This window comes from Podarcis raffonei, chromosome 6, assembly GCF_027172205.1.
Source record: "Podarcis raffonei isolate rPodRaf1 chromosome 6, rPodRaf1.pri, whole genome shotgun sequence".
NCBI lineage: Eukaryota > Metazoa > Chordata > Lepidosauria > Squamata > Lacertidae > Podarcis > Podarcis raffonei.
In genome coordinates this window covers 5944870-5959010 of record NC_070607.1, presented here as the reverse complement: position 1 = coordinate 5959010, position 14141 = coordinate 5944870, and the positions used below count along the sequence as shown (strand labels likewise).

Sequence of the window (14141 nt, the reverse complement as noted above, 5' to 3'; positions counted from 1 at the left end):
CTTCTTTGCGTGTTGTGTTTTGTGCATGTGTGTGTGTGTGAGAGAGAGAGATATCATGAGCCTTGCACATCAATTACCTTGTAGAACATTCTGTCAGCAAAGCGCAGCATCTCAGCAAAAGCATTCTGCCAGCAGTGAAGGAGTAAATAATATAAGATTATTGTCACCAATGTACCTGTGGAGCAATGAAGAAAACATGTATTTCAGGCTAATTTATTTCATTCATGTGGAGGGGGAAATGGCTTGCCCTCCCCCCTCTCTATTGCTCCCCAGGTTTCCATAAAGGCTCTAGAATAGCAAACACTTGAAATAGAAGCAATGAAAGTATTTTTTTTTCATAATAATTTTTATTAAATTTTTCCTTTTACAAATTCGCCATCTCAAACAATATTCACAAATTTCAGCTTTTTGGACTTCCACCAGCTTCTCCACCAATCATCCATATTTTCTATTTTTACACATTCTCTAAATTTGATATTGCCATTTAATATTATCCTTTCAGTTCTATTTGTTTTTTACAATACATCTTTAACTTTCACAAAGCCTCTTTAAATCCCACTAGAAGCAATGAAAGTATTGATTGACCTTGCTTAGGACAAAATCTGAGGGTGTTTGCTCTTGACCATTTGCTAATACAGTGTTGGGCAAAGGTTTGTTGATCTTATGCCACATATACTGTACTGCAAAAGCTCTGTGAGGGGCAAATGGCAGCAAATAAGCTAGCAAGGATAAGAAATGGGCCTAGCAATAAAGATCATTAAAGATTGTTAATGTGTAAATGTAAAGCTATGTATTTTAGTTGCTTTGGTCATATTTGCTAAAGTATTAGTTAGCTTGAACCTTTATATACATAAATAGAAGATGTATAATGTTGTGCTTCTGTTTTCAGGCCATGAACTGAGCAAGCAGACTTTCCCATCTCTCGGGGGGGGGGGAGGGGACTCCATGAGGAATTTAAAAGATAAAAAAGGAGTTTACCAAAAACAAAAAAGGATACAAACACTGGAGCCTTTCTGCTAGGGGTTATATGGTTAGAAATTCCAAAAAAGGATGGTTAAGTTGTTTATTTATGTAACTACAGCTAGGTTTTCAGCTAAGAGCAACAGAAAAAATTAGAGCCTATTGTGTTATGATTATGATAAATGAGTGACAATAGGCTGCAGCAAAGGGGGTGGGGATAAGGAAAACATCACAGAAAATGGGTTGAGAAGTCAAGAACAGAAAAGAGATCCCTTTTTAAAAATGCATTGGAATGTTATGTGTAAAATGTTCAGAAATGTAATAAAATTTAATAAAAGTATTATTTAAAAAATTGTTAATGTTTTAGATAATTCTGTTGCTTTAGTCATACTTGGTAAAGTATTAGTTAGCTTGAACCTTTATACAACTGCATATATAAATAGAAGGTATATAAAGTCCTTTACCAATATCAGACTATATAGACTAGAACCAAGGATAAAGAATCTGCTGTTTGAGTTAAAGATTTACTTTTGTGTCATCTGTTTATTGTTTGACTTGGCTGTTCTGGTCTGAGGTTAGTTTGTTGTGTTAAGTGATGACTTGTAAGGGGGTCTTGACCAGAGCATGGAGGTCATGACCAGAGCATGAGGATGTCATGTCATCGCTAATGCATAATGGACAACGTAGAACTCGTTATATATTTAGCGTGATGTAAACTGTATGTGAAAGAATATAAAAGTGTCTTGAAACCTGTACAGTACAGGATCAGTACAGTATCCACCATTTTAGGGGACTGTCCTTGACTGCAGTAAAGTTAATAAAAGGGTAGTGTCTTGCTGGAATCCTTGGTTGAATTTCTTATTGAATGCCCTACCTGGGACGAACCTGGGGAGTGATTTTGGCCCCTCCCTTGACAATGACCATGTAAATAACTGATTACCCTCCCATTAGGAACCATTGTCTGTTTTTTGACTGGCATCTAAAACAGACAATGATGGAGCCAGGCACTCTTCCCTGGGGACCGCATTCTCCAAGCAGGGAGCCACCGCTAAAAGGGTCCGTTTCCATGTTCCACCCTCCAATCCTCCCTAAGATATTTATGCAGTGACCAGGCTGGTTCACCAGCAGAGAGGAAGCCCTTCTGGTGTTGGGGTCCTGAGCCGCATGAGGATTTATAGGTCAAAACCAGCACTTTGAACTGAGTCCAGAAACTAACAACTGCTTGCATCCCCAACACAAGACTAAAAAGCAGAGTTGGATGAAGCAGGATCGCACCTTCTTCAGTCTACCAGGACTGCTGTTATTAAGGAACATACTGCAAAAGCTGTTCAGAGAGAAGAGCAGTAGCTCAGTGGTAGTGAGGGCATGCAAAAGGTCAATCTGCAGCATCTCCAGGTAGAGCCAGGAAATGTTCCCTGTCTGGAAACCCTGGAGATCCACTCCTGGTCAGTGTGGACGACCCCAAGCTAGATGGGCCAGTGGTCTGATCAGGGTAAGGCAACTTCCCATGTTCTCTCTCAGAACAGTGAGATTCACGCTCAGCTTCAGCTGTTGCCCCAGTAACAGGTTTTCAGGAACCCTACAAGTCAGGGAACCCCAAAGCTAAGATCATATATCCAACAGGCCATACACTGCCAGTTGTTGCCAATATCACCACTGTATCTGATTATTTATTTGTTGCTTAGAAAAATTCCAGAATTAAAAGGGGCCAGGGTGATACGCAAAAGCACTCACATGGAAGCATGGTGTGCAAGATGCAAAGGGCCAGCCCTCGTACATAGTGCTCTCGACTATATTTCCGAAATGCAGGAAAGATGTATAGTTCACCTATATAGTGCAAATAGAAGAGTGACGCAAGGACCTAGAGAGGAGTAAAAACAAAAGCCCCTGATTATAAAAGTAGCACAGGAGGAATCCGTAAGAGAGATAGCTGATCCCAGTTACCAATATGCACAGATCTAAGCTGAGTAAACTTCATACATTTAACGCACATGACTTTCCCCAGAGAATCCTTAGACATGCACTTTAACCCCCCCCCTCCGAGCTCTAATTCCCAGCACCCTTAATAAACTGCAGTTCCCAAGATTCTTTGTGGGAGGAGCCAGGTGCTTTGAATGTCCGGTGTGTATGCAGCCGTAGGCAACAGCTGACCAAAGGTTTCAGTGCCACTACGATAGTCCGTGCTTCTTTCAGCTGATTCCCTGGTGGCCCGCTGGAATGCGGAGTTAACCAGGGCTATTGACTGTTTGGCTCCGAAGCGCCCTCTCCGATTGCATGGAGCCCGGACAGCCCCATGGTTTTCCACGGATCTGAGGGCAATGAAACAATCGTTGAGACGGCTAGAGCGCCGGTGGCGGATAACTCATTCCGAATCTGACCGGACACAGGTTAGAGCTCAACGTCGAGCCTACCAAGTGGCGATAGCGACGGCGAAGAAGAATTTCTTCACCGCCTCTATTGCATCTGCAGAAAATAGCAGCAGGAGACTTTTTCAGGTGGTTCACAATTTAGCGGAACCACCTGCAACATCGGGGCCCAGTATGGGCCACATGTTCTCCTGCAATGATTTTGCAAAGTTTTTTGCAGATAAAATCGCTCAGATTCGGGAAGAAGTAGACTCCACCGTGGGAGCAGGGCCGGGGCGGGAGAGTGCTAGAGTTCTGTCTAGTCAAGTTGAGTGGGATCAATTCCAATCTGTTACCTCCGAGGATGTGGACAGGCTGCTTGGACAAGTGAGACCAACCACCTGTCTCCTGGATCCTTGCCCATCCTGGCTTATAAAAGCTAGCCGGGAAGGACTGGGCGATGGGCTTCGTGGGGTGGTGAATGCTTCCCTCCGTGAGGGAGCCTTCCCAGACCCGCTGAAAGAGGCGGTTATTAAACCGCTTCTTAAAAAACCATCTTTAGATGCGGCCACGATGGCCAACTATTGCCCAGTCTCAAATCTTCCATTCTTGGGCAAGGTGATTGAGCGAGCGGTTGCCGAACAACTCCAGGCACGCCTGGAAGAAGCGGACCATTTGGATCCCTTCCAGTCGGGATTCAGGCCTCATCATGGGACTGAAACTGCCTTGGTCGCACTGGTTGATGATCTCCGGCGGGCTAGAGACAAAGGTGAGAGCTGTTTCCTAGTTCTGCTGGATCTCTCAGCGGAGTTTGATACCATCGACCATAACATCCGGACTTCCGGGTTAGCGCCAGCGCTTAATGGCGGATTTCTCCCGGAGCTCCGGGAGAGATCTGCTTCGTGGGTTCGGGTCCTGTCAGCTACGGCGGAGCGGGGACCCTAAAAAATCACAGGCACATAGCCTGTGAACTGGAGACTCGGCGGGCACCTTTGCGCCCCCCCGACGCTGTGAAATAGCCTTTTTAAAGGCTGCGGATCAGCGGAGGGAGTGTTGGAGCGGTGCTGAGAGTCGTCTTCACCCAGCCTGCGAAGCGAAGCCGCGTCGCCATTAGCGGAGAGCGCTGACTTCTTCCAGCGAATTCGGATTAAAAGGAACGTCTATCCGTGAGTAGGATTGACCGTTAAAATATAATTTGACACTAAAATTGAAGAAATTGGATACCGAGACGGACAAGCACCAAAAAGGAAGTCTGCTTTCCGTCCTGCAGAAAGATCAAAGCGAAAGACATTTCAGCCGTAACCGATTGAAAGGGGAGCTGCGAGAGCTAATAAATCCACCACCAAGTAAAGAACTCCCTCCCCGAAGGCAGGAGGGGGAGGGAAGAAGATTTTAAAGTGCTTTCCTGCCTTTTTAAAAGAATTCGAGTTATTTACCGCTGCTCCTGTACCTGGGATCGGACTGCCGGAGAAAAGGAACCGGCTTAGGACTGCTGATACAAGAAGGTAAAAAAAGTATCTTTAACTAACTGACTTTGGTTACTCTCAACTTGAAACATTTACTTTGTTGCATAGTAAAGCTATTCTGCAGGATTTTACTGACTTGGATTTTTCAGAAAGAGAAAGAACAATTGGAAAGAACTAGTAGGACTTTTGCTTGACTTATGGAGAGTGGGAGACTAATTTGAAAGTAAGGATTTGACTGTACGCCCTCTAGAGGACTTATAAATTGTTTCAGCAACAAGTGGAATTTTAAATCTGAGAACTTTTTGTCTGACAGCTCTAGAGTGTGGGAATGACCTTGAGTAAAAGACTTTGTTATGGCAGATGGTAAAGAGAAACTTCACAAGAAAGAGGATTTACAAGAAACAACCTTGAGATCTGGCAGACAATACAAAGTTGACTCTTCCATGCAAAGAAGGGCTTCTGTATCAGGAGCCTCGGGAATTACAGCTATACCAAAGGCAAAAGTGAAAATAATGTCTTCAGAAGAATCCTTTGCTAAGGTACTGGAGAAGATAAGTGACTCTTTAGAGGAATTAAAAAAGCAAGGTGCAGAAACTAAAGTACAAGTTGCTGAAACAAATAAAAAAATTGAAGAAATCTCTGGGAAAATTGATTCAAATACAAAAAGTATAACTGACCTTGGGAACAAAGTGAATTCAAACGCAGAAGCAATTGGGAAATTATTGGAAGAATCATCTACAACAAGAAAGATAGCTGAGGAAGCTAAAGAAATTGCGACTGCTGCGGAGGGAAAATTTCCACCAGTGATTAAGAAACTCAATGAATATGAACTGGCACTCTCAATGCAAGATATGCAACGCAAGGAGAGGAACCTAAGGATCAGGCTTGTGCCGGAAAAGGAAGAAGACAACCTGGTGGACTATTTGACAAAAGAATTTTCTGACTTTTGGAAGCAGGAGCTGGATAAAGAACAATTTAAAATAGAAAGTGCATTCAGATTGGGAGCAAGGCAGAAGAAGAACAGACCCAGAGACTGTTTAATAACTCTGAGATCAAAGGAGGAACGGGACAAGATATTGAACCTGCATTACCAAACAACCCTTCGAATTGAAGACTCTCACATTGAGATTTTTAAGGATATCCCGAAAAATATTTTGGACGCAAGAGGACACTACAAGGACCTGGTGATTTTGCTGAGAAGGAACTACATACCATTCAGGTGGGAGTTCCCCCAAGGCTTGTCTTTTAAATATAAGGGGAAGAAAAGAAGAATAAAGACAGTGAGTGATAAAGACAAGTTCTTGGAAGAACACGAAGAAGACCTACAGAAAGAGACGCATCCAGGGCAAGGGCATCCTTCATTAGACACGGACACGGAACTACCGACGAACGAGGAACAAAAATTGGGAGCTGTAGGAGGAAAGAGTAAATAACCTCATCATGGCTCTGCAACTTCTAACCTGGAACTGTAATGGTCTAAACAACCCCCGAAAAAGGAAAAATATATTTCATGCTTTAAAGAAAGACCAATTGGACTTGATTTGTCTACAAGAGACTCATGTGACAAGAACACACAGGAAATTATTAATAAATAAGAGATTGGGACAAGAATTTATATCTTCAGACAGAGTAAAAAAAAGAGGAGTGGTGATCTATGTAAAGGAAAATCTGCAACCGAAACAAATCTTTAAGGATGACCAAGGAAGATATTTGGCAATTGAAATTCAATTCCAAGGAGAAAAATTTTTGATAGTGGGAATATATGCACCAAATGAAGGGAAAGCAGAATTTTTTAAGAAGCTGCATGAGACTTTAATGGACTATATGGATTATAAACTAATCATGATGGGAGATATGAATGGAGTAGTTTCAACAAATATGGATAAAGCACAAAGACAGGTAGTTACAAAAGATGGAAGACTACCAAAAACTTTCTTTGAAATGACTGACAATATGGACTTGATTGACATTTGGAGAACAAAACACCCATTAGAGAGAGAGGGAACCTTCTTTTCTGAAGCCAAAATGACATGGACTCGGATCGACCAAATCTGGGTGACTAGCAGTATGGCGTCAATTATAAAAAAAGTGGAAATCTGCCCAAAAACTCTCTCCGACCATAATGCAGTAAAGATGGTGATGAAGCAAACGACAACTGGCTCTTTCAGATGGAGAATGAATGACACTTTATTTAGAGACGAGGAGATCTGTAAAAAGGCCCAAAAAACCCTGAAAGATTATTTTGAAATTAATCTAAGGACTAAAGTAGAAAAAAGAATAGTATGGGACGCAAGCAAAGCCGTGATGAGAGGGTTCTTGATACAACAAAATACATTAAAGAGAAGAAAGCAAAATGAGAGGAAGGAGAAAATTCTGGATAAGATAAAAGAAGGGGAAAGGAAATTAAGATTGAAGCCAAAATCGCAAGAGATTCTAAGAGAAATTAAATTGTACCAAACACAATATATGGAACTGATGAATCAAGAAATAGAATGGAAAATTAAACAAATGAGACAGAAGTCTTTTGAATCTGCAGATAAATGTGGTAAGTTATTGGCTTGGCAAATAAAGAAGAGACAAAAACTCAACACGGTAACAAACTTAGAAGTGGAAGGAAAGAACATATGCAACCCAGCAGAAATTAGAAATTGCTTTCAGAACTACTTTAGACAATTGTATACACAAGGGCCGCAGAATGAAACAGATATACAACAATTCCTCGAGAAAAATGGGTTGAAAAAGATTTCGCAGGAAAGTAAGACAATTTTGAATCAGGAGATATCAATACAGGAAATAGAAGATGCCATTCAAAACATGACGTTGGGCAAATCACCTGGACCAGATGGACTGACTTCCAAATATTACAAAGTTTTGAAGGAAGGACTTACACAACCTTTGAAGGAAGTCTGTAATGAGATCATGAAGGGGAAAAGGGCACCTGATACGTGGAGAGAGGCCTATATTACACTTATACCAAAGACAGAGACTGAAAAGACCCAACTTAAGAACTACCGACCCATCTCCTTACTAAATGTGGATTACAAAATCTTTGCTGATGTTTTAGCAAAGAGACTGAAAAGAGTTTTGATGGAGGAGATTCATGGGGACCAGGCGGGCTTTCTCCCGAAAAGGCATTTGTCGGACAATGTAAGGAATATAATTGACATTTTGGAGAAGTTGGAAGTGAATATAAACACTAAGGCCGTTTTGATATTTGTGGATGCCGAGAAAGCCTTTGACAACATTTCTTGGAGTTTTATGCTGAAGAACCTCCGGGGGATGGGGGTAGGCCAAGGGTTTGAAAATGGTATAGGTGCAATATATTCTGAACAGAAAGCAAAACTAATTGTAAATAATGTTGTAACAGAAGAGTTTAAGATTGAAAAAGGGACACGACAGGGATGCCCTATCTCCCCCTTACTTTTTATATCGGTCCTGGAGGTTTTGCTTAATATGATCAGGAGGGACCAGTTGGTTAAAGGGATTCAGGTCGGAGTTAAACAATACAAATTGAGAGCATTTGCAGATGACCTAGTACTTACACTGCAAGAGCCAGAAGCTAGCACGAAAAGAGTTTTGGAAATAATTCAAGAGTTTGGTCAACTGGCAGGATTTAAATTGAATAAGTTAAAGACTAAGGTATTGGAGAAAAATTTAACACAGTTTGAAAAAGAAAGGTTTCAGAATGAGACGGGGCTGGCTGTGGTTAAAAAAGTGAAATATCTGGGTGTGAACATGACAGCTAAGAATGTGAACTTATTTAAAGACAATTATGAAAAAACGTGGACAGAAGTGAAAAAAGATTTAGAGATTTGGTCAAACTTGAAGCTTTCCTTGTTAGGTCGAATTGCAGTGATAAAAATGAATGTATTGCCAAGAATGCTATTTTTGTTTCAAGCATTACAAATAATGGATAAAATGGACTGTTTCAAGAAGTGGCAGAAAGATATATCTAAATTTGTCTGGCAGGGCAAGAAGCCCAGAATAAAATTTAAGATATTAACGGACTCAAAGGAAAGAGGGGGGTTTGCCCTGCCAGACTTTAAATTGTACTATGAAGCGGCAGCTTTCTGCTGGCTAAAAGAATGGCTGCTTCTTGAAAACACAGACATTTTGGATCTGGAAGGATTTAACAATATTTTTGGGTGGCATGCATATTTGTGGTATGACAAGGTTAAAGCGCATAAAAGTTTTAAAAATCATATTGTCAGAAAAGCACTATTGAATGTCTGGGTTAGATACAAGGACTTGCTGGAAAATAAGACTCCAAGATGGTTATCACCAATGGAAGCTAAGGCAGTTAAAAAGCTAAATATGGAGTCGAAATGGCCAAGATATTGGGAAATCTTGGAAAAGGAAGGGGACAAACTGAGATTGCAGAGTTTCGAAAAATTAAAAGGGAAGGTGAGAGATTGGTTACATTATCACCAAATAAATGAAATGTTTAAACTAGACAGAAAAACAGGCTTCCAGGTGGAAAAATCAAAATTAGAGACTGAACTGTTAGAATCCAGTACTAAGAATTTGTCAAAAATGTATAATCTGCTGCTGAAATGGAACACACAAGATGAAATGGTTAAATCAACTATGATTAAATGGGCTCAGGACATTGGTCATAACATTATGTTTGCTGACTGGGAAAAGTTGTGGACCACCGGGCTGAAGTTTACGGCGTGTAACGCCTTAAGGGAAAATATAATGAAAATGATTTATAGGTGGTACATAACCCCAGTCAAGCTTGCAAAAAATTACCATTTGCCTGATAATAAATGTTGGAAATGTAAAGAAAAGGAAGGTACTTTTTTTCACCTCTGGTGGACGTGCCCGAAGATTAAGGCATTCTGGGAAATGATTTACAATGAACTGAAAAAGGTATTTAAATATACTTTCACCAAGAAACCAGAGGCCTTTCTCTTGGGTATTGTCGGCCAGGGGGTGTTAAAGACAGATACAACCTTTTTTATGTATGCTACAACAGCAGCTAGAATACTCATTGCAAAGTACTGGAAGACACAGGATCTACCCACACTGGAAGAATGGCAGATGAAGGTGATGGACTATATGAATTTGGCGGAGATGACGAGCAGAATCCGAGACCAGGGAAGAGAAGCGGCGGAAGAAGAATGGAAAAAGTTTAAGGAGTATTTAAAGAAACATTATAAAATTGGTGACAGTTAGAATGATGTTGGATTAAAATAAATGGTTACTATCAGTAAGGGTTATGATAAAGAGAATAAGGGTGAATATTATAAATTTATAATAAAATAAGGCAAGATTTCGCTGAATAACTGTAAGAATTTGGAATACAGAAACGGGAAGTAAGGGGAGGTCGAGGAAGTAAGATTTACAAATTGGGTTATGAAATGGTACTTGTTTTTATGTTTTATTATTGTCTGATGTTTGTTTATGTATGTTTTGTTTTTGTTATATTAAAAATTGTTCAATAAAAATATTATTAAAAAAAAAAAAACATAACATCCTTCTGGACCGTCTTGAGGGGCTGGGAGCTGGGGGCACTGTCATACAGTGGTTCCGCTCCTTCCTCCTGGGCCGTGTTCAGAAAGTGGTGGTGGGGGATGAGTGTTCAGACCCCTGGGCTCTCACTTGTGGGGTGCCTCAGGGTTCTGTCCTCTCCCCCATGCTTTTCAACATTTACATGCAGCCGCTGGGAGAGATCATCAGGAGGTTTGGGCTGGGTGTTCATCAGTATGCGGATGATACCCAGCTCTACCTCTCTTTTAAATCAGAACCAGTGAGGGCGGTGAAGGTCCTGTGTGAGTGTCTGGAGGCGGTTGGAGGATGGATGGCGGCTAACAGATTGAGGTTGAATCCTGACAAGACAGAAGTACTGTTTTTGGGGGACAGGAGGCGGGCAGGTGTGGAGGATTCCCTGGTCCTGAATGGGGTAACTGTGCCCCTGAAGGACCAGGTGCGCAGCCTGGGAGTCATTTTGGACTCACAGCTGTCCATGGAGGCACAGGTCAAATCTGTGTCCAGGGCAGCTGTTTACCAGCTCCACCTGGTACGTAGGCTGAGACCCTATCTGCCTGCGGACTGTCTCGCCAGAGTGGTGCATGCTCTGGTTATCTCCCGCTTGGATTACTGCAATGCGCTCTACGTGGGGCTACCTTTGAAGGTGACTCGGAAACTACAACTAATCCAGAATGCAGCAGCTAGACTGGTGACTGGGGGCGGCCGCCGAGACCATATAACACCGGTCTTGAAAGACCTACATTGGCTCCCAGTACGTTTCCGAGCACAATTCAAAGTGTTGGTGCTGACCTTTAAAGCCCTAAATGGCCTCGGTCCAGTATACCTGAAGGAGCGTCTCCACCCCCATCATTCTGCCCGGACGCTGAGGTCTAGCGCCGAGGGCCTTCTGGCGGTTCCCTCATTGCGAGAAGCAAAGCTACAGGGAACCAGGCAGAGGGCCTTCTCAGTAGTGGCGCCCGCCCTGTGGAATGCCCTTCCAGCAGATGTCAAAGAGATAAACAACTACCTGACATTCAGAAGACATCTTAAGGCAGCCCTGTTCAGGGAAGTTTTTAACGTGTGATATTTTACTGTATTTTTGGTTTTTATGGAAGCCGCCCAGAGTGGCTGGGGAGGCCCAGCCAGATGGGCGGGGTATAAATAATAAATTATTATTATTATTATTATTATTATTATTATTATTATTATTTCAGATAAACGGCATTCCACGTGGGCTCCACCATGTGCAGAATTACCATGCCAGCAGTTGGGAGGCCTGGGTAGGTGCGCTGCTGGGATGTGTATATGTGGAGGGGCCCAAGTGGAACACCTGCTTTACCGACAGCAGCTGCCGTGGGAGCGGTTTCATTGTCCTGCAAGGAGCAGGTCCCACGAGTAGAGTAGAGTAGAGTAGAGTAGTCTTTTTATCCAAGATTGTCCTTTGAACTTTTAGGATATGTGACACTGCACCGCTAGCCCAGCCCAGGGAAGGACTACGTCTCCATTTGAGAAATACGACCGTGCTTGAAATTAGCTGATCTGCTCCACTCGGCAAAATAAAAATACACTATACAGATTGCTGCACTGTTCATAATTTCCTAAACTCTGGAAAATGTTTACAGATGATAAGAGGACTAGCACACAGGCATCAGTTAAAAGTCGGTTATGGAAGGCTTGTCATTTAGTACTATTGTATCCTGAGAAGTGAAACTGTTTTATTTATCTTACAATGGGAAGGTGTGTTTGTCATTTAGGGGTAATTATTCATTCAGTGATCCAAATCTAAGGGAATAGGATGCAATTCCAGGTGAACAGGCATGGAAGCTTCAGAAAGCATTGTGTCTATTTTTTTAATGCCAAAATAAAAATAAGTAATACAGGCTTGTGCAGTCTGGTAGGCTAGTACATATTTTTATGAACCAGTAACTCTTATCAGCTTTCAAGGCTGTATAATTATCTGCAGAAACACAGAAATCCCCAAAGGAACAGAAATATCTAACCTCTGCAAACATGGTAGCTACATAGCTCCATCTTATTGTAGGATTTCTGAAAAGAAAAGGAAATCACAGTCATTACACCTAAATCAAGATAAGAACTTGCTTGGCATCAACTGAGGTCCAGCGCGGACGCTGAGGTCCAGCGCCGAGGGCCTTCTGGCGGTTCCCTCATTGCGAGAAGCAAAGCTACAGGGAACCAGGCAGAGGGCCTTCTCGGTAGTGGCGCCCGCCCTGTGGAACGCCCTTCCAGCAGATGTCAAAGCGATAAACAACTACCTGACATTCAGAAGACATCTTAAGGCAGCCCTGTTCAGGGAAGTTTTTAACGTGTGATATTTTACTGTATTTTTGGTTTTTATGGAAGCCACCCAGAGTGGGTGGGGAGGCCCAGCCAGATGGGCGGGGTATAAATAATAAATAATAATAATAATAATAATAATAATAATAATAATAATAACTGAAACCCAATTTGCGAGAATTTTACAAACAACTGCTAGACAGCAAATCACTTTGAATTACTTTCCATGATAAAAGCTACTAATAAGTGCAATAAAAAATAACAGCAGAGCTGATGTAGTCTGCAGTAAACACAATCCAATTTCTATTCCAGAACAGCAAATATTTAAAGTAAGAAAGTCGGTATGCTAGTTATGATTTTGCTCAAATGGCATGTTTTACTAAATGTGCAGCTGCACTACAATTTTTTAAATCAGTTCGTTATTTTTCATAAAGAAGGAAAGGAGTAGTTGAGGGCAATAGGATATACAGATTGGAGAATGTGGAATACCATGGAAAATAGAAAGACGACCCTGTATAACACAGCAACTTCTACAAAGGAACTCTAGAACCTTATATATAAAAAAACCCATCAAAACCCATGAAGTGTAGAATATCTTAAAGCCAAAATGGTCAGACTCAGCACCTGTCATTGGAACCAGAAGCAAAAAGCTCTGGTGTGCTCAAAAGAGATATGCATTGAACCAATGCATTTTGGATCCTACTAGGCCTGCTCTGGGAAAATTCAGAGAAACAAATGGTTTTCTTCAATTAACCTTTACTCAGAGAAGACCCACTGAAATTCAGGACCATGAGTTAAGTTAGAGACCCAGCAGTGGGTAGGGTCAGAGGCAAAAGTGGGTAGTGCAATAGATAGAGAGGCTCAGAGGCCAGTGGTGTAGCGTGGGTTGCCTGGGGCCGTGCGGAGAGGTTGGGTGGGAGGGAGGGAAACACATTCAACTGCCTAATACTATCCGCATCGCCCACGAGACATAAGAAGAGTTGTTCTATGGTCTGGAGAGATCCCTCCTGGTTCGCATGGAGAAGCTGTTTTCAATGGACCCCAGCGACAGAATGTGCAGTTATATTGAGGCTGCCCTGAGTGTTAAACTTTTGCATCCATAACAATTTTGCGCCCAGGGCAACCGTGCCTGTGAACCCACCATGCTACGCCACTGCAGAGGACTGCACCTGCCCCCTGGGCCTGAGGTCCCCAACCCGTGTGTTATGCCCTCCGTTATGAAGCATGCATCCAGTCCAACCTCACCATCACAATGGCTATAAGAATTGCCAAGTCACAATGGAGCAACTACATTGACATTACCGGGGATAGGCGTCTCTGTAAATAAGGGTGGGAGCAAAGAGGAAATACAGGTACTGGGAAACTTTAGGAACTTGGACGGTGTCTGAAAAAGCAGAATGGAGAGAGTCATTTAGTACCAGATAATGCCACACAGTAAAAAATAAACCCACAGGGTTCCATCCTATTTTCTATGGGTCTCAAACTGTTCATTAATGCTTGAGTTTAGCAGTAATACATTTATACAATTTCTCAGTCCAAGGAGATGGTTTGTATGCCATTCTTATTCTACTCCCCCCCCCAATGAGTAAGGCAAGTCTGTGAC

The 14141-nt window shown here is 42.1% G+C and overlaps 1 protein-coding gene across 1 annotated transcript in view; it reads right to left on the bottom strand.

The window, feature by feature from the left end:
• LOC128415274 (sterol O-acyltransferase 1-like) overlaps positions 1–14141 on the bottom strand; it is a 64359-nt gene that overhangs the window by 11305 nt on the left and 38913 nt on the right. Inside the window, exons 9-12 of the mRNA XM_053391295.1 lie at positions 13841–13922; positions 12244–12289; positions 2695–2821; positions 78–175 (exon numbers count right to left, since the gene is read on the bottom strand). Coding sequence (XP_053247270.1) covers positions 78–175; positions 2695–2821; positions 12244–12289; positions 13841–13922 — 353 coding nt within the window. The remainder of the gene's footprint in view (positions 1–77; positions 176–2694; positions 2822–12243; positions 12290–13840; positions 13923–14141) is intronic.